Source organism: Hypanus sabinus, chromosome 11, assembly GCF_030144855.1.
Source record: "Hypanus sabinus isolate sHypSab1 chromosome 11, sHypSab1.hap1, whole genome shotgun sequence".
Lineage (NCBI taxonomy): Eukaryota > Metazoa > Chordata > Chondrichthyes > Myliobatiformes > Dasyatidae > Hypanus > Hypanus sabinus.
In genome coordinates, this window is record NC_082716.1 from 98,159,443 (window position 1) to 98,177,476 (window position 18,034).

The 18,034-nt window shown below is 42.6% G+C and overlaps 1 protein-coding gene across 1 annotated transcript in view; it reads left to right on the forward strand.

Annotated features, from left to right (window-relative positions):
- The first annotated feature begins 2,900 nt into the window (after positions 1–2,900).
- Positions 2,901–18,034, forward strand: part of LOC132402216 (vesicle-trafficking protein SEC22b) — a 38,410-nt gene continuing 23,276 nt past the window's right edge. Inside the window, exons 1-2 of the mRNA XM_059984958.1 lie at positions 2,901–3,248; positions 11,657–11,766. Coding sequence (XP_059840941.1) covers positions 3,174–3,248; positions 11,657–11,766 — 185 coding nt within the window. The 5' untranslated portion in view covers positions 2,901–3,173. The remainder of the gene's footprint in view (positions 3,249–11,656; positions 11,767–18,034) is intronic.

Genomic DNA, 18,034 nt, shown 5'->3' on the forward strand with positions numbered 1-18,034 from the left:
TTCTCTGTCCTCTTTCAACCTTGTTTACATCTTTACTGTAGGTAGGTGACCAAAACTACACACAATACTCCAAACCAGGCCTCATTAATATCTTATACAATTTCAACATCACATCCCATCTCCTGCACTCAATACTTTGATTTATGAACCCAATGTACCAAAAACTTTCTATATGACCCTATTTCCCTCTACACCAGTTTCAACAAATTATGGATCTGTATTCCTAGATCCCTTTGTTCTACCACATTCCTCGGTGCCCTACTGATCACTATGTAAGACCTACCCTGGTTTGTCCTACAAAAGTGCAAAACCTCACACTTGTCTGTATTAAGTTCCATCTGCCATTTCTCAGCCCACTTTTCCAGCTGGTCCAGATCCCACTGCAAACCATGATAGCCTTCCTCACTGACCACTACACCCCGGTCTTGGTGACATTTGCAAATTTGCTGATCCAATTAATCACATTATCATTCAGATCATTGATATAGATGACAAATATCAATGGACCCAGCACCTATCTCTGCCACAGGCCTTCATCAGAGAGAAAACCATCTACTGCCACTCTGTGGCTTCGCCCACAAAGCCAATGTCTAATCTAATTTATTACCTCACTTTGAATGCCAAGTGACTGAACCTTCTTGACCAACTTCCCATGGAATCTTGTCAAATGCCTTACTAAAGTCCACGTAGAGAACATCCACTGCCTTGCCTTCATCAACTTTCCTGGTAACTTTCTCGAACAACTTTATAAGATTGGTTAGACATGACCTACCACACATGAACCCATGCCGACTATTCTTAATCAGTCCATGTCTTTCCAATTACTTCTATATCTGGTCTCCCAGAATACCTTCCAATAACCCTCCCACTACTGATGTCAGGCTCACCAGCCTATAATTTCTTGGTTTATTTTTACAGCCTTTCTTGAACAGTGGAACATTACCTATTCTCCAATCCTCTTGTACCTCTCCTGTTGCTAAGGATGATTTAAGTATCTCTGCTAGGGGCCCAGCAATTTCTGCACTTGCCTCCTGCAGAGTATAAGGGAACACTTTGTCAGACCCTGGGAATTTATCCACCCTAATTTGCCACAGGACAGCAAATACTTCTTCCTCTGTAATCTGTACAGGGTCCATGAAGTTGGTGCCACCTTGCCTCACTTCTATAGTCTGTGCCTGTCTCCTAAGTACAGAAACAATAGCTGACTGGGTTAACATAAGAGGACATTAAGTTGGTTGTCCAATATTGGTAACATTAGTAGAGTGTTGTGAGCACTGCATTCGTAACGTCTTCAGTTTTGGGTGGATGAGAAATGAATGGGCACAAAATCTTGGGTTGTTTAATATAGAATGTAGTCCCAGTGTTCCACTTTCTGTCACTCCTCCAAGTAGTTACCATTGCCTGAATTGATTTATGCTTTCAAGATGAAGAATAATTACATATCAATGGCACAGGTAATTCAGCAACAGATGCAAAGTATATATTATGGCTTCTTACATATCTATACAGCTGGTTCAAAAGATCCAGTGACATATCATTCAGATGTTTCTGTTTATGTTCCAAAGTTTCAGGAGATTATTAAGAAAAGATTATCAATATTCACATCTGAGATGGCTGATATCATTTTAGCCTTGGAATGGGTCGAGGAAGTACACTCTGATTATGAGCTTCTGTGCTCTGATTCGTTCTCGGTTTTGACATCTATTTTAACAGGTACTTCAAATTGCAGGTCAGATATTCTTCTTGAGTTTGGACAACATCTGTTGAGGCTGCAGAGTCACACAGCCTCGTGTGTAGATGTCTTACGGCTTCCTGCCTATGTTGGGGTTGAAGGAAAGGAGGTGGCAGACATTCTTGCCGAGCTATCACTTAGAATTAAGGACATAAATGTAGTGGTGCCTTTGCATAAACAGGGGATGTAAGTCATAATTAAAAAGTCTATTTGGCCACTGTGGCAACAGAGTTGGGATGAGACAAAGAAAGAATGGCATTTAAATGAAACTTAGAGGATGGGGGAACTCAACTGGGAAATGGGTATAAAAGAAGAGTAAAAGTTATACGTGAACATTTACATACTGGATATAACAGGTTGAATAATTCCTTGTTCAGAATTAATATACAGGATATGGGCATTTGTAGGGAGTGCATATGTGCAGCATACATTATTTAAATGCAGTTCCTAAGAGGTGCGAAGGAAACAAAGTTCAAAACTTTAAAGTAAAATTTATTATCAGAGTACAAACGTCACCACAGGCAACGTGGAGATTCTTTTTCTGTGGACATAGCAAATCTGCAGAACAAAAACTGTAAACTAACTGTGCAAATGAAGATAGAAATAAATAGCAGTAAACAATGAGCATGAATTAACAAGAAAAAAAGTCCTTAAATGAGTGTAATTATACCCCATTTTTCGAGAGCCTGATGGTTAAGGGGTAGTAACTTTTCTTGAACCTGATGTTGTAAGTGCTGAGGCTCTTCTACCTGATGACATGACAGCAGCGAGAAAAGAGCAGATCCTGGGTGGTGAGAATCTTTGATCGGATGCTGCTTTTCTACGGCAACGTTTCACGTAGATGTGCTCAATGGTTGGGAGGGTTTTACCTGTTCAATTGCTGAACTGTGATCTTTGGAACAGACACCATTTAACACGGAAAGTTTGTTAGGATATCACTACCATCATAATATATGTATATAAAGGCATTAAACTTTTTGAGAGTATTTGTTCGGGGAGGAATTTAGTGGGATCACTTCCTGTCTCTTTGCTCCGCGCTCCAACTCAGCAGGTGGCGATAATGCACTTTAAAGTTTCATGGCGACTGCAATCGCCATCAAACTTGACAAGAACACGATGTTTACTGATCCCACCAGCAGTTGCCCCCCACAGCCGGGGGCCGGAGCGGGAGCGGGAGCTCGGGTCGGGAGGCCCCACCCTCACTCCCTCCCATCCTCCCCGTCCGTCCCCACAACCGCTCCCTCTGCTGGTGACGGCAGCGCCGCACGAAGCCCAGGAGCTCAGTTCGAGGCCTGGTCCAGGACACCCGGAGATCTCGGGCCGACGGGGAGAGGCTCGTGTTCCGGAGAACCCGAGGCCGAGAGCGGCCCGGTCCAGGCGCGACCCCGGGAGAATCTGAGCTTACGGCCCAGCTGCGGGCCGGTGGGGGGACTCAGCCACGATGGTGCTGCTGACGATGATCGCCCGGGTGGCCGACGGCCTGCCGCTCGCTGCCTCCATGCAAGAGGATGAGCAGGTGAGAGCTGACCCCTCGGCCCCTCCTGACTTTACGCGGTTGCCCAGGACGGGTAGGCGGTGGCCCAGCCTGGGCCCGACAACAACCCCGCCTCAGTCGCACTCATTGTCCCGCCGGGCCACGTCACTGGGGCCGGGCACTGATGGTTATGTCCGCACTGCACCTTGTCCTCTCCCTCTCACTACCTTCTGACTGTTCAGCTCACGCATCCCTGTTGTAAACCTATTTCATTGGCGATGTTCTCCTTTGCTGGGAATTAGAAATAAAACTGACAATACGAGACAATCTCACCAGACACGGAGGGGATAGGTCAGCAGTCCGAAGCTGATTCTCTTTCCACTTGTGTCATTGGACCTGCTGTGAATTTATAGAACTTTCTGTTATTATTTCCCGACTGTGACCCCCAAGACAAGTCTGCATTATGAATACTGTAGAGTGCAGTGGCTTCGGCCTTCTGCAACCCACCATATTCAGAGTTATTGGCCTTCGTCAGTCCTGACGAAGGGTCTCGGCCTGAAACGTCAACAGTGCTTCTCCCTGTAGATGCTGCCTGGCCTGCTGCGTTGCACCAGCATTTTGTGTGTGTTGTTATTGGCCATTGCTAGTTTTTGACTTGGTGTAGTATGTTTTCTTGGAACCCAGGGGCTTTTATTTGATCCACGTACCGGGTTGCTTACTAAAGTCCTCCTATGATATGACCTTTGTCACCTGAGTTCACCTCCTCAACTCTCTGAGTTCCCTCATTCATTTGTTTGTGATGTAACTTCCCTTGTGTTGTGTTGTCTCAATGACCAAAAGATAAACTGCAAGAGGAATTCAGTGGGTTTGACAGTGTGGCAATGCATTTTGGGCCGAGACCATGCATCAGAGCACATTTTAGTGTTGTCTGCAAAGTTACTAATCAGAGTAGCTGCATTCTCATCCAACTAATTTCAGTATATTTCGGGGTCCCAGTACCCTCCTTGCAGTACACCAATTGTCACAGACCTCCAGTCGAAATAACCATTAACTGCCATCTACCTCCTACTTCCAAGCAACACACACAAAATGCTGGAGGAACTCAGTAGGCCAGGCAGCAGCTATGGAAAGAAGTACAGTTGAGGTTTCAGGCCGAGACCCTTCGGCAGGACTGGAGAGAAAAGAAGCTGTGGAGTAGATTTAAAAGGTGGGGGGAGGGCAGGGAGAAACACAAGGTGGTAGGTGAAACCTGAAGGGGGATGGATGAAGTAAAGAGCTGGGAAGTTGATTGGTGAAAGTGATAGAGGGGGAGGTGATGGGTGGGCGGGAAGAGGGGGAAAAGGGGATGGGAAATGGTGAAGGTGGGGGGCATTATCAGAAGTTTGAGAAATCAATGTTAATGCCATCAGGTTGGAGGCTACCCAGACAGAATCTAAGGTGGTGTTCCTCCAACTTACTTGTAGGCTCTTCATGACAGGATTGACACATCAGAATCGAAAGTGGAATTAAAATGGGTGGCCACTGGGAGATCCCACTTTTTTTTGGCGGATGGAGTGTGTGCTCAGCGAAACGGTCTGTCATTCTACGTTGGGCCTCACTGATATACAGGAGGCCACACTGGGAGCACCAGACACAGTATATGACTCCAACAGAATCACAGGTGAAGCGTCACCTCACCTAGAAGGACTGTGTGGGACCCTGAATGGTAGTGATGGGGCAGGTGTAGTACTTGTTCCGCTTGCAAGGACGTGTCAGAAGAGAGATCAGTGGGGAGGGACAAATGGACAAGGGGGTCATGTAGTGAGCTATACTTTTAGAAAGTGGATGGGGAGGGGGTACAGTGTGCTTGGTGGTGGGATCTTGTTGGAGATGGCAGAAATTTTGGGGAATTATGTGCTGGACATGGAGGCTGGTGGGGTGGTAGATGAGGACAAGAGGAACCCTATCCCTGGTAGGGTGGCGGAAGGGTGGGGTAAGAGCAGATATGCATGAAACAGAAGAGATGCGGTTGAGTTCAGCGTTGATGGTGGAGGAAGGGAAGCCCCTTTCTTTGAAAAGGGAGAACAATGAAAAGCCTCATCCTGAGAGCAGATGCAGTGGAGAGGGAGGAATTGAGCGAAGGGGATGTTGTTTTTCTAAGTAACAGGGCAGGGAGAGGTATAGTCCAGGTAGCTGTGAGAGTCCTTGGGTTTATAATAGACATCAGTAGATAAGCTGTCTCTGGAGGTAGAGACAGAGAGATCAAGAAAGTGGAGGGAGATGACAGAAATGGACCAGGTAAATTTGAGGACAGAGTGGAAATTGGAGGCAAAGAGGATGAAGTTGATGAGTTCAGCATGGGTGCAGGAAGTAGCACCAATGCAGTCGTTGATGTAGCACAGGAAAAGTGCGGGACGGTCACCAGTGTTGGCTTGGAACATAGACTGTTCCATGTAGCCGACAAACAGGCAGGCATAGCTAGGAACCTTGCAAGTGCCCATGGCAACATCTTTTGTTTGAAGGAAGTGGGAGTGAGTGAGAGCGAGTTCCGCTAGGTGAAGGAGAGTGGTGGTGGAAGGGAACTGGTTCGGTCTGGTGTATAGGAAAAAAAACGGAGAGCTTTGAGGCCTTCCTGGAGGGGGATGGAGGTGATTAGGGACTGGACAACCATAGTAAAAATGAGATGATGGGGGCCCGGGAACTTGAAATCCTTGAAAAGATCAAGTGTGTGTGAGGTGTCACGGAAGTAGGTAGGGAAGGACAGATAAAACAAGGGGGATAAAACAGAGTCGAGGTAAGCCGAAAGGAGTTCAGTGGGGCAGGAACAAGCTAAAACAATGGGTCTACCTGGACAAGCGGGTTTGTCAATCTCGGGTAGGCAGTAGAAACGGACGGTGTGGGGTAAAGGAACTATGAGGTTGGTGGCGGAGGATGGGAGATCCCCAGAGTCAGTAAGGTTGGTGATTGGCTTGGTGATCTTTAGTGGGGTCCTGTTCGAGCGGTAAGTAAGAGGAGGTTCCAAGCTAGTGTGGCAACAGGCCACTTGTGCCTTAACTTTCACGAGCAGCCTAGCATGTGGAATCTTGTAAAAAGCCCTGTTTGATCCATGTGAATGAAATAGTTTTTTTTCCAAAAAATAACTGGGAGATTGTCTGGGCTATGGCTGACAAAGGAAGCTCTGGAACTCAAAGTCTCTGAAAAGCGGCATATATAAGACAGGGCTGGGATCAGGTTTCAAAACAACAAATTGAGAATGAGAGTAAGTTTTTAAGAAAGATAAAGATCAAGTGTAGATGCTGGTAGAGACATGTGAAGGGAAATAAACTGGTGAAGTCAAATGTGGCTCCCTTACAGTCAAAGCAGGATATGGTGAGCAAAGACATTGCAGACCAGTTGAACAGAACCTCAGTAACCTCCCAGGAATGTTGAACACAGGGTCCAGTGAGAGAGGCAACTGTAGAATATCAGGATTATTAGGGAATACGATGAGATAGTAGACTGATAAATCCCCAAGGCCTAACAGATTGCAACCCAGAGCATCTGGGGAGGTGACTATGAAATAGCAGTGGCCATTTCCCAACAATCTTCAGAGTGTGGAACAGTTCCAATGGATTTCTGGGTGGCTAATGTCACCCCCCAGATGCAGAGGGGAAATGAAAACAGGGACTTGTAGACTAATTAGCCTGACATCAGTGGTGGGGAAATGCTAGGTTCCATGATAATAGTGGGGCAGTTGAAGATTAGTGACAGATTTGGACAAAGATTTGTGAAAGGAAGATTATACTTGTCACATTTGGAATTTTTCTCTGATCTAGCCAGCAGAATAGATGGGGAGAATGAGTGGGTGTGGTGTATTTGGACTTTTACATAACTGTAGATAAGGTTGGCATATAAGAGATGAAAAAAATGGAACGTGGGATTGGGGTAAAGTGCTAATGTGGCTGACAGTAAACAAGGAGCAGGAATAGTTTTTTTTCCCTGAGTGTAAGCTGTCATAGAGTTACAAAGCTCAGAAACAAGCCCAACTTGCCCAAGGGCCTTCCTGGCTTGTCCCATTTGCCTACATTTGGTCCATAAACCTTTTCTATCTATGTATGTGTTCAATTACATTTTAAACGTTGTAATTGTAGCTGCCTCTACCACTGCCTTTGCCAGCTCATTACGTATACCCACCAGCTTCTGTGTGGAAAACTTACATTTCAGATTTGCTTTAAATCATTTCCATCTCACATTAAAACTGCCTCTAGTTTTAGACTTCCCTCGTCAGAAAAAAAAGATCTTGACTGTACACCTTATCTCTGCTACTCATGATCAGACATGCCATACTCCACCTTCTGTCTACCTGTGTGACCACTTTCAGGGAACTATGTACCTGTACCCCGAGGTCTTTCTGTTGTACAGCATTCTCCAGTGCCCTGTTGTTTAGTATGTAGGTCCAGCTTTGGTTTAACTTCCCAAAATTCATCGCTATACTTGTCCAAGTTTAATTCCATCTGCCATTCCTTTGCCTCCTTTCCTATTTGATCTAGGTCCTTTTGCAACCTTTTTCATCCCAGTTGTGGTGTCGTTGCAAACATTTTAGTTATGACACTTACATTCCCACACAAATTGGTTATATAGATGACAAACAGCAGGGGGCTCAGCTCAGATCTATTCAGTCTGGTCTGATAAACAATCCTCCAGTGCCACCCTCTGATGCTTTTCACTAAGCCAGTGATAATCACAGGGTCAGTGCTGGCACGTCAGCTATTCACAATAATTTGGGAATTAATGTAATATCTACAAGTTTGTAGAGGACACAAACTAGGCGTGAGGTTGGGTCTTGAGGAGGGTGTAGGAAAGTACTATGTGATTTGAGTCTATTCAGGGAGTGTGCAGATATGTGACATATATAGTAAATTGGATGATAACAAATATTAGCCGTGTTCAACGAGATTCACGGAGTTATACAGCACAGAACAGGATGCTGGGCCTACCACATCCGTGCCAAATCATAACCAGGTTATTCTGCAGATGCTGGAAATCCAAAGCAACACACGCAAAATGCTGGAGGAACTCAATAGGTCAGGCAGCACCTATGAAAGGGAATAAGCAGGCAACGATTCGGGCTGAGACCCTTCAACAGGACTAAAGAGGAAGGGGGATGAAGCCAGCCATTTTTAGCCGCAAATATTAATTCTATTTTTCAGCAGTAGTTGCCTTCTATGCCTTGCCTGTTTTAAGTGAGTAAATTACTTACCCCTCAGATCCCCTTTAAAACTCCTTCCACTCATTTTAAACTATACCCTCTTGTTTTTGAAACCCCTAATGTGGGAAAAAGATTTTGATTATCAACCTTGTAATTTATAATTTGATATAGTCCATTAGGTCACTCTTCAGCTCCTTTACTCCAGCCTATCCAATTTTTCTCCCAAAATAAAATCCTTCAATCCCTTCTGGAAAATCTCCTCTGCATTCTCTCCCAATCCTTTCCTGCATAGCAACCAGAATTACGCACAATTCTCCAAGTATGGTCTAATCAGTGTTTGTAAATTTGCAACATAATGACCCCACTTTCATATTCCAAGCCTATTCTATTGCCACTTCTTGGACTTTAGCTTAAACTCTGAGATCTATTTTGTTTATCAACGTTCTTCAGTATCCTGCCATTTATTGTGTATGTCCTACCTATATGTGACTTTGCAAGTGTATCTCCTAATTGTTGGGATGAAATTATTTACCTATGCCGTATTCAACTCTGCATCCACTCTATGTCCTGCTGTTACTGTAGACACCCTTTCTCAATGCCCATGATTTGTGTCATTCACAAACTTACTGATCATTCTCCTGTATTTGGATCCAGCACAAACCCCCATGGCACTCTGTTAGGAATTATTCTGGAGTTAGTAAATGATAGATAGCAGATATTAATTAAAATTAGCACTAATCTTCAAGAAATAAAGAGTAACATACACAAAATGCTAGAGGAACTCAGCAGGTCAGGCGGCATCTTTGGAGAGGAATGTTTCAACGGGACTTCCAAGAAATAGAACTTGCTCACTATTTAACTTTAACTGACACTTTTAGGCAATTAAACCAATTACTGGGTGTGGGACATTCTGATTCTGTACCAATTGATGACAATAAATAAATGTAAATTTTAATAGGACATCTTTGAAAATTTCAGGATGATCAGGGAAGACTACCTCCTGCCTTGAGGACTATCATTTAAGACATATTACCAGATTAAGATAGGTCTGTTTTGTCACTTAATGTTCTGGGTAGTTGTATGATCAGGGAGCCCTCTCTCAACACTGCAATAAAAGAGATATATTTGGGGTGTCTGAAGTTTGCGCTGAAATCAACTACCATTCTTTGAATATTCAGTGGCATTTTGTGAGTTGGGATTTGCTACCATTTTAAATATGTAAGCCAAGTTACTTGTCTACATTCAAAATGCTAAAAGCTAAGTAGGTGATTATAGCCATTGTTGAATCATTTATTGTTACCTTTGTATTTAAAAAAAGTATTAAACTTTGCCTCTGGAGATGATCAAGATGAAGAATGATTGTATATCATGGCACTGGTGGTTTGGCAATATATGCAAGACAGATATTAAAGCTTCATACATTTCAATATAGATGGTTGGAAAAATCCAGTGACAGGTCAGTCAGGTGTTTCTGTTTGTCTTCCAAAGTTTCAGGTGAATAGTAAGAAAAGGTTATGAGACAAAGTATCAGTATTCACGTCTGAGGCGGTTGCTGTCATTTTAGCCGTGGAATGAGTTGATGACATACGCCCTGATGATCTGTGTGAAGTGCGTTGATTTCTTCTCGGTTTTGACATTTATTAAAGCAGGTATTTCAAATTGTAGGCCAGGTATTCTTCTTGAGATTGGACAATGTCTGTTGAGGCTACAGGGTCTAGGCTTGTGTGTGCACATCTTATGAATCCCTGCCCATGTTGGGTTGAAGGAAAGGAGGTGGCAGACATTCTTGCCAAGCAATCACTTGGAATTAAGGATGTAAATGTAATGGTGCCTTTGAAAGCCATAATTAAACAGTGTATTTGATCACTGTGGCAACAGAGTTGCAGCAAGGAAAAGAAAAGATGTCATTTCTGTAAAATTCAGAAGATGGTGGAAACTCAACTGGGAGGTGGGTATAAAAGGAGAAAAGAAGTTATGTTTTTATGTCTACGTAATAGACATGCTCGGTTGAATAATTCCTTATTCAGAATTAACATGCATGATATAGGCATTTGTCAGGTGTTCACTTGTCAAGAAACAGTGAAGTATATGTTGTTTGAAGGCTGATCCTATGAGGTGCAAAGGAAACATCTAATTGCTAGACTGAGATCTTTGGGATAGACACAGTTTCACATGGAAAGTTTGTTAGGAGATCACTGCCATTGTACTGTAATATATATATAATGTGGATTTGACTTTCTGAAAAGCATTAGACTTTTTGATAGTATTTGAGTTTTTTTTGGGGAGAGGGGAAATTTAGTGGGTATACATCCTGTCTCTGCTCCACACCCAAACTCAAGGTGGCGATAATACAACTTATGTTGCTTTGCCAACTGCCTTTAAACTTTACAAGAAGATTCTAGATTCTCTGCAGAGGATCTGTTGTTTCAGATAGACTTCTGAATCTCTCTGTTACCGCTTCCATATTGCTCAGTTTTGTCAGTCTGCTTCCACCATCCCATCTGCCTCCACCCACTGGGTTAGTTTTGAATCACAAACAAGAAAATCTACAGATGCTGGAAATCCGAGCAACACACACAAAAAGCTGAAGGAACTCTGCAGGCCAGTCAGCGTCTATGGAAAAGAGTACAGTCGACATTTCAGGATGAGTCCCTTCAGCAGGACTGCTTTTCTTCCCCCTCCAGTCTTGCGAAGGGTCTCGGCCCGAAATGTTGATTGTACTCTTTTCCATAAACGCTGCCTGATCTGCTGTTCCTCCAGCATTTTGTGTGTGCTAGTTTTGAATCCAGTTTGTCATCTTACCTTGGATCCATTGTGCTTTAACTTTGGGGGCCAGTTTACCATGAAGGACCTGATTATTCATGTTCTTAACAGTGAGGAGAAAAGCTTTAGACTGGAGCAAGGTGCCATCATTGTTCTCTGTTATCGGCACAGGATCTAGATCCAGATCCTGGAACTCCTGAGGTGAAGCTGGTTAGGTAGTACTTTACCACTGATTCGTTGTTCACCACTATCTGGTGATGGGCTATAAATTTTGGCCAGGGCAGCAATGCTTCCGTCCTATAAAAGGTTAGAGAAAAAAGTTGAGATGTATAAGTACTTGTCGTCATGGAAAGAGAATGCGAAATATAAATACCCAGTACAGTGAGTGAACATCTGCATAATGTCAAGTGCGAAGTCTGTCAGAGTGGTGCTGGAACTGATATGGAGCTAGTACTAGTACAGTCTGAATTAAATGTTCTGTATCTCGTCTTTGCTCAACCCAACCCGTTGTTTCTTTCAGTCTGGACGAGATCTGCAACTTTATCAAAGCCAGGCCAAGCAGCTTTTCCGCAAGCTCAACGAGCAGTCACCCACTCGATGTACACTGCAAGCAGGATCCATGTCCTTCCAGTAAGTGTTGTCCTTGCAGAATAACCAGTACACTCTGATCCTGTTTTATGTTTCCAAGTGCTTTGACAGTGAATCTCTGCATCCTTTTGCTTCTATTAGAGTAGGTATGTAAGCTGATCCTACTCGATGTGGATATGTTGTCTTCAGAGTGTGTAAATGTAGACAGCATAGTGATTACAACATCATACAAACCACCCAGAAACACAGCTGTTGAATTCCAATCCCAACATGGCTGTGTTTCTGGATAATTTATTTAACAATTTAAATCCAGGTTAGTGAAATATATCTTGGTTGAGTACCAGTGGCGATGGTGACACTGTGACACATTGTAAAGATCCACCTAAAGCTTTGTGAGAATGTGATTTGCTGTCTGCACCCAATTTGGCTGATGTGTACCAAACCCAAGGCCTAATTCGTGTCTGCCCTCTTAGTGGGCTAGAAATTCACTCAACTGCGTTATAGAATCATTGGAGGATCAAACCATTCAGACGATTGAGTCTATCCTGGCTGTGTGCAAGGTCACCTTGACCTTGCCAGCTAAACCTTTCCATGCCAGCGAACGGATTCAGAACAGGGGAAGGCGACTCAGCCTTTTGAGCCTGCTCAACTTCTGATTAGCTCTCACCTTGATACGGCGTTCAGTCTGTCTGAAAGAACCTTTCACACCCTTTTATCTGCAGTAATACTGTAGTGTAGCGGCTAGCAGGGCACTTTTACTGCTCATGGGGTCGAAAGAGTTCGGTGTTCATCTGCAAGGAGTCTGTATGTTCTCCCAGTGGAATGCGTGGGTTTTCTCTGGGTGCTTTGGTTTCCTCCCGGTATGCCGGTTAGTAAGGTAATTGGTCACTGTGATTAGACTAGGGTTAAAATTGGAGGTTGTTGGCAGTTGCTGGGTGGTATGGCTCAAAGGGTTGGAAGGGTCTTTTCCACACTAGATCGCTAAATAAAAGATAAATAAATAATCTTTCACTCTTGCACGTCAGAAATTAATCAACCTCTTTAAAACTTAAAAGATTCTGCTTCCACCTAAGTTTGCTGATTAGTAGAGTTGTAGATTGTGTGGATGGTTGACCGAGGATACAACAGGATATAAATCAGCTGGAAGTTGGGTGGAGTAATGACAGATAGAATTTAATTCAGACAAGTGTGAAGGAATACACCGGGCTGTCTTAATAATACTGGCTACACGTATACTGGAGTGTAGAGTTGTGATGAATGGTGTACAAACAGACCTTGGGTACGAGTTCGTAGCTCCCTGAAAATGGTATCACGGGTGGATAGGGTGGTAAAAGAAGCCATTTTGCTTGCTTTTCTTCTTAGCGCATTGAGTAGAAGAGTTGGAACATATAAGTTTCAGCTGTACCATACATTGGTTAGGCCACATGTGAAGTATTGTGTTTATCTCTTGTCACCATACTATTGGAAGCTTGGGATGGTGTTAGAAAAATTGCAGAAGCGATTCACTAGGATGTTAGCTGGAATAGAGGGCTTTAGTTACTAACAAGTTTTTATATAGACTGGGAGTTTCACTGAAACGTTGGAGGACGAGGGTGAGCTTATAGAGATTTATAAAATTAGCTGTGAGTACAGGCCCAGATCTATCAAATGCTTTTCATATGACAAGCCATTTAATTCTTGAATCATTTTCATGAACCTCCCTTGAATCCTCTCCAGTCTCAGCACTCAAAGATATGGGTAACATGAGGGAAAGTTCTTCACTCAGAGGGTCATGAGTGTGTGGAATGAGCATGGGAGCTTAATTTCAAAGTATAAGAGAAATTTGGATAGGTACTTGGATGGAAGGGCTATGGTCCCAGTCCACGTTGATGGGAGTAGGCAGCTTAAATTGGCACAGATTAGATGGGCCAAAGGGCCTGTTTCTGCTCTGTACTTTTCTATGAGTCTAAATGCAGGAAAATGGCATTGGTGTAGAACCGTATCTCGAATGGTATAGGTGAGTTGGGCTGAAGGGTTTATATCTGTTCAGTATGGCTCTGTGACTGTTGTACCCCCCTATTAGGAAGTGACCTTGTGGGAAGCTAGAGAACAAGTTGCAGAGACTCCTGCCGTCATCATGGGTAAAGTTCCAGAAGACTAGAGGGTGACTAATGTTCTGCCATTATTTAAAAGGGGTAACAGAGACAAGTGAGGAACTATAGGAAAGCCAGTCTGACAACAGTAAGTTACTGGTTGTTTTTTTTGAGGTATAGGATCTACCAGCATTTGAATAGGAAAAGATTGATTAAGGATATCCTGCACAACTTTGTATATGGGAGATTATCAAATAAATTTTTAAAGAGGTGCCAATAGAATTGATGAGGGCATGGCAGTGGATGTTGTCTTTTCAGACTTTGGTAAAGCTAAGGAGAGAGCTGGCTAAGTGGATAAATAATCTTCACATAGACCACAAAATATTCAGCCATTTGGCCTATCGAGTCTGCTTTGTCATTTGATGATTGCTGATTTATTTTTCCTCTTAACCCCCTTCTCTTGCCTTCTGCCCTCTACCTTTGACACCCTTACTAATCAAGAACATAGCAACTTTTAAAATCTCTGTTTAACTTCTGATCCTTCGGGTTCTTCTGGGAGTCAAAAATGGCAAGCAGTCTTAATTCCAACATTTCAGTTTATTTTCGAGTACAAACACACACACTAAATAAAGCTGAGAAACAATGGTAAGAGGGAAATTAAAGCTGAAGGATGTAAGACAAAGGTATAAATAAAAGATAGTACCTCTGAAAAATCTATCACATTTATAGATAAGATAAAGAAATTCCTTCGATTGAGACTAATTAGTTGATGGGCTACATAATTAAAGCAAGTGCATCACGTTGGTTATGTGCTAAAGCTTAGCCAATGAGAAAGGTGATAACCGGTAGTTTAGCTGCGTTTGAGCGTTTCTGTCAGTGAGTTTAAAAAATACATGAGTTTGTTTAAAAACTACAAATTTTAGAGAAGTATTATTTTTTTAAAAAAACAGTTGTTTCCAGTAGTCCTCCCTTTTAATTCTATAAGGGATCCTGGCAGAATCACAAATGAAAATTCAGAGGCAGAAAAACTTACAGAGTAAGCAAACACAAAAAATATAGGTTATGATCATATCCAATAAAAATGTCCAGTAATTATATTTGTGCGTAAAGTCTTCCCACAGTACTTGTCTTAATCTGGAGTCACTTTAGCTTGCTTGGAGTGGCTGGTGCGTATCCACTTACTTTTACTTCCTACCTTTACTTCTGAATTGGAAATTAACAGTACTTCCCACCGAGCCCCCAGGGATTCCTTATGCGGATTCTTCACCAGGAGCCACTCGCCAGGAATCGAGGTGTGGCCTTCTGATAGACCACTCTATACAGCAGAATCCTCTTGAGAAGCAGACTGAACAGTTCATGTTAGTTTTGCACAATAATCAACTGAAGTATTTGACAAAACATGTTAATCGGCCTCGCTGAGATCAAGAGCTCCTGGTAGTGACATGGGCCACCCCAACACCACTTCAAATGGATCAGTTCTGTTTTCTTGTTTGGGGTTCCCCTTATGCCGCATAAAGCCAAAGGAAGAGCTGTAGGCCATGGTATACCTTCCTCGTGATAACAAGTCAGCCATTGTTTGATGATGCCAATTGAATCTTTCAACTTGTCCTGATGACTCTTGATGATGTGGGCAATGAAAAGACCATTCAAAATTCATCACTTGACAATAATTCTTGACAAACCTTTCCAGTGAAATGTATTTCTTGGTCAGAGTCAATGTGCAATGGTAGTCCCCTTCTTGGAATATAGTCAACCCCTTACCTCACAAGAGAAGAAAAGCATTGCATAATGTCAGGCTACAGTTGCAAATGTAATGGAGATGTTGTTAATAACTAGGCTTGGCCCTGCAGCCTTTTGTCTGCAGTGGTAGAGCAAAAATTGGATGGCTTAGCTTCACTGTGGTGAAGTTGGTTTCTTATGCTAATGAGATCTAGCTCAATGCCCTCTTCTGTCACGTAATTTGCATGTCCAATTCCACTTGTTATTGGTGAGCAAGTGGAGACCGTTGAACACTCTGTACTGATCTCATTTGGATGTCGATATCCTGTTCTACTGGTTTGGCAGCTTATATTAGTTCACTGTCGGATACAGCAGTTTCACTCCAATTTGTTCTTGTTAGCTTCACCATCCATGAAAGAGAGCCAAATATAGTGTCTTCAATATTATTTTTGTTTGTTCCTGGGCTTCTGAGTAACTGAGTCAAATTGTCCTATAACTAGCATTGATAGCGCATTTCCGCCGTATTCATTTACCAGTGGTATCGAGTTTATATGCATCACTTAAGTAAGTGGTTAAGATTTTGGTTAACTTTTCAAGTGACCTGCCAGTCTGTTTCAAAATTTTGGCCATTAATTTTGATATTAAAGAGGACTCCACTTTTGGATGTCACAAATCTCACAACCCCCGCTGTAACTATAATATCAGGTTACAAGCAAACAAACATTCGACTGAACTTACATGAACTTTTTTTTTAAGTACAAATCTTATAAAAAGTATTAGTTAAATAAAAATGGTTTCCAAAACAACCTCTGCTTTAAATATACCCAATGACTTGTCCTCAAGTAATCTGTGGCAATGAATTCCACAGATTCACTACCTTCCTTCATCTCTGTTCTAAACGGCCATCCTTCTGTTGGCACAGTGGGTGATGTGTAACTGGAACAAGCTGCCAGAGAAAGTGGTTCAGGCAGTTACAATTTACTGTAAGAGCAGAATTAGCCATTCAGCTTTTTCAGTCACATTCACCTACATTGTCCCCTTAACTCTCAATCCCTTTACCATTCAAGAGCCTGCTTTAAAGGCACCCAGTGACTTAAACTCCACAAATTGACCACATTCTGGCTAAAGAAATTCCTCCTCATCTCAGTTGCCTTTATTTTGAGGCTATGCCCTCAAATCCTGGACTCTCATGGTAATGGAAATGACCTCTCCATATGCAAAAGGTAACAAGTTCTAGATTCTCTCACAAGAGGAACCATTCTCTTCACATTCACCCTAAGAGGTCTTCTGGAGAAAAGAAGCTGCTGCCAAAAGAAGTGGTTGATACAGGTATAGTAGTATCATTTAAAAAGCAGTTGGATAGTTACATGGAGGGCCAGGGCTTAGAGGGATAGGGGCAAATGCAGGAAATTGGGAGTAGCTGGGTGGGTATCGTGGTTGGTATGGACTCATTGGGCAGAAGGGCCTGCATCCATGTTCTATTGCTCTCTGATCATGTTTTAATCAAATCGAAACTCCAGTTGTCCAACACTTATTCTCAGATGACAACTTACCCACTCCCGGTACGGTTCCAAGTGTTAACGTCTGCTTCCAACATTAACATTTATCCATAAATAAGCAGAATAACAATGTGCATGGTATTCTAGATGGAGTTTTATCAAGGCTCTGTATCACTAAAGCATAACATCCCCAGTTTGTTATTCAATTCCCCTCGTTTTAAACAACAACAACCTGAGCATTCTCATTTACTCATTGTACATGCACACATCATCCTTCTGTAAACCATCCCTCTGCAACTCAGAGCTCTACAATCTCTTGTGATAAACTATCTTATTTTTACTTAAGTGCAGAAATGCCAAAATGGACAACTTTTAGTGAAAGAGGAGGAAAATTTAATAACAAGAAATAAAATTAAAATGGAGGACATTGTGGAAGGGAGTGTTTTGATTGATCTTGGTTAAAAGGTTAGCACAACATTATGGGCTGAAGGGCCTGTGCTGTAATCTTGTATGCTTTATTTCAAGTTTAGGAAACCAACATCAAAGAGCTCTTGTACATCGTAAAGAAGTTAGACAAGAACTCAAGAATGGAACTAGGATAGCCAGGTGGAGCTTTGGAATCCTTGACAAGTAGGATTAAAGAGAATCCCAAGGCATTCAATCCATCAGTCAAGAGCAAGATGATTACAAGGACATGGACAGGACCACGGAAGGACAGGGGAACATGCTTGGAGACAGAGCATGTGGATGAGGTCCTAAATGAGTACTTTGCATCAGAATTTATTAAGGAGAAGAACGTGGAGGGTCATGAGGTCTGTGCAGGGCATTTGAGCTACAGACAGAGGTAGTGTTTGGTCACTTAAAGAATATTAAGACAAATAGATCTGCAGGGCTTGATGGTTATTTGAGAGAGGCAAGAGATGAGATTGCCTTGGCTTTGATCAAGATCTTTGTGGCCTTTCTAGCCAGAGTTTTGGAAGAGTGCCAATTTGTTAAAGATCCATTTTCATGAAGAGAAAT